At 38.4% G+C, this 3,108-nt stretch overlaps 1 protein-coding gene across 1 annotated transcript; it reads left to right on the forward strand.

The window, feature by feature from the left end:
- Positions 1-1,197: 1,197 nt before the first annotated feature.
- JH06_5453 (hypothetical protein) lies at positions 1,198-2,941 on the forward strand (the record flags this gene model as incomplete). Its single annotated transcript, XM_014669400.1, has 4 exons — positions 1,198-1,228; positions 1,260-1,957; positions 1,983-2,855; positions 2,885-2,941. The coding sequence occupies 4 exons, from the start codon at positions 1,198-1,200 to the stop codon at positions 2,939-2,941; spliced, it is 1,659 nt and encodes a 552-aa protein (XP_014524886.1).
- Positions 2,942-3,108: the final 167 nt, after the last annotated feature.

Here is a 3,108-nt window from a genome sequence, read left to right on the forward strand (position 1 = left end):
AGGAACAAATCGGAGATTGTTGATACTGAGAGCAATGAGAGACAATGTTGGATATCCCTCACTAACCAGATTCATCAATCCTCCCTTGTTCCTACCCTCGATACCAATCATATTGAAACGATACATGTGATTGAATCGAATATGACACAGATCATCATGAGATGACACAGATTGATATTCTTCTTCAGTGATGAGACCTACATCAGAGAGGAAGTGTTGAATGTCTTTAGGATGCATTCCATTACAACCATCATCATCAATAGGAGCACATTCCTTAATGAAATCGAAAGAGGCTGCCTCTGCTGCCTCTTGAATCGCGTGGAACATTGATGAGAGATCATGTAGGATTGAAGTTGAGGATGAGTTGAACACAAGTGGCGTGAATGAATGTGAGGATTGAAGAAGGATCGTTGGAATATGAATAAGAATAGGATATAATGTAGATACAAGAATAGGATCATTCCAAGTCACAATTGAAGTTCAAAAACAGATTGATTGATTTCAGCATAGAAAGCAGGAAGAATGATTCCTCGATAATCAGAAGAAGAATAGGATTGAATTAATATCGATGCCATTTCAAATTGCTTAGCTAAAACTTCTCTTCGTAGATAATAGTTATTTCTACATTCAAATACCAATAACTCAGTTACCTTTATGTTTCTAAGCTAATTATTATAATGATAAACCTCCAAATATTACTTTGCCAATTACAATAGTCTCTTATATTTACGACTTTCTGAGTACGAAAATGCTGAAGCATTATATTAGGAATAATAAATGCCTATTCCTGGCTTCGATAGTGGATTTACGAATTGTCTTGTGTTTTCCTTATATATATTAATACAGTTGCTAATTGTTAATTGAAACCTGCTAATATATCGAAATAGGGTTCATTCTAGGACAACCACCTATTATGATTTTCCTTTCTTCTTTAAGCTCAGTATAGCAATATAGATCGTTTTGAACACTAATTACTCTTTCCTACATCTCTCCTTCCAACTACCGAAAACAGTTTCTGTATTTTTTACCATTTATATTCCTTGAAACCCATCAATTTCAATATCATTATCTCGTTATTATATCACTTCTTCTTAGTACCACTTCCTCCTTGATAACCAATAGAATCACTAGTCATGCATTCTATTAGAGTTCTTTTCCCTATATAGGAAAACTATTGTGTCACATTGTGGCTATTTGATGCGTAGAGTCTTTGCAATATTTGCACTCTGTACTGTATTCATCGACATGGTGACGATTAGTTTCTCTCTCACTTGCCCTTGAATGTTCAAGTGGCGAAGTCTACTTCAAATTTACAAAGAAAACTACGACTTCAGCGAACAGAGAATCATTTGAGATTCTCTCTGGAACTGATTCTCTTTATACATCTCCCTCGCTAACAAATAACCAGGAACGTGTTTTAGAAGTTTGTATTCCACAGACTACAAACAATCAATATACTCTACGAATGTGCACCACATCTTCATATTGGGCGAATGGTGCCTGGCTTATGATAGATGGAATCAATGGTAATCGGGTGTTCAAAGGAATGATGACTACAAGTGGTAATCAGACGCAACCGTTGTCTCTGTATTCTCCCATCAACAAGGGTGAAACTTGGAGGTACACTGCAAATGTTTTAGAAGGCTGGAAGGATGTCAGTTTTACGGATAGTGATTGGACTGAGATCTCACTTGGAATTACGGGTATGTCTGTAACAGATACTCAGTACTTCCGTAAGTCGTTTGCTGGATTGAGTGGAATGGCTGCTATTGAATTCCAACTCAAGTATCGTTATGGAATTGTTGCTTATATCAATGGAAATGAAGTGTATCGTGATAATATGGCTGATGGAGAACCTACAAGCTCTACATTGGCTACAGGAGGCTATTCAATCTACGACTATCGTGGAGTGATTCGTCCTTCCACTGTGGCTGAGAGTACTTCAAGTGTGTTGGCTGTTGAAGTCCATTTTGATACAACAGGGATTTCTCGCTTTCTATGCTGGTATAGACGATACAAATCCTTGTTTTGTTGTTCCTAATGATGTCACAGCAACTGGTACAGGTTTCACCAATCCTGCGAATGCCTTCTCATGGTCATATTCCTCCTCATCGTCATTTTCTGGTGCCTCTGGATCCCTCACTGCAGAGTTGCAGGGTCCTTCGCTTCCAGTCGTGAATTCGATCCGAATCTGGCCCTATACAAGTCCCACAACACATGCTTCTCTCTTTACGATTGAAGGAACAATGTTTCGGTCAACTGAATGGAATGTGATCATGGAGGTTGAAGGAGGCAGTTATTCATCTAGTCAGTGGACACAGTGGGATACAATCACCTATGTCAATCATGGTTATTCATCAGTGCGATTAACAACTGAAAAGACTGGAACTTCAAGTGTCTATGTGAATGAACTCCAGTTCCTTGTTTGTGCTCGTTCAATTCCTTCATTCGTTGAATATCCTGCTTCATCATATGAATATCTGAGGAAATATGAGAGTGTTAGAATTGTTCCTGTGATGTATGGGTACTCTGATTGTTCAATCTCTCCTTCTCTGCCCAGTGGTGTTAGTATTGATCCTAACACTTGTATCATATCAGGAATATCAACTGTAACAGGAACTCAGCTCTATACAATCACTTCATCACTAATGAATCATTCCATTACTGGTACACTCACACTCTCTTTCACAGATTGTGATGGTACTCTCTACAAAATCGTTCGAACATATAAAACCAGTCCTCAGAATGAATTCTTTAGAATACGGAATTCTTATGATGACACACTCTTGTTTGAACTTGAAGCAGGTCATTCTCATCCTGCTAGTCGGGATTGGACTCAGTATCTCTGTATGACAGTGGATCGATTTGATGTCACCTTGGATAGTACATCAAAGTATTGGATACCAAACTCCTATTTCTATTTGTATGCTATGTTGCCTGATGGTGAAGAGGAGATGGTTCTGAAAGGACGATATGATGCCAATCAAGGCAATGTTCATACTCACTATCTTCGTCGTCCTTCTATCAATCATTCAGAAGAATGGTATTATAAGATGGGTGAAGTGCCTACCAATTGGTTTGGTGATGATACATCAGGTTGGTCTCAGG

Source organism: Blastocystis sp. subtype 4, assembly GCF_000743755.1.
Source record: "Blastocystis sp. subtype 4 strain WR1 chromosome Unknown seqid_0592, whole genome shotgun sequence".
Taxonomy (NCBI): Eukaryota; class Bigyra; order Opalinata; family Blastocystidae; genus Blastocystis; species Blastocystis sp. subtype 4.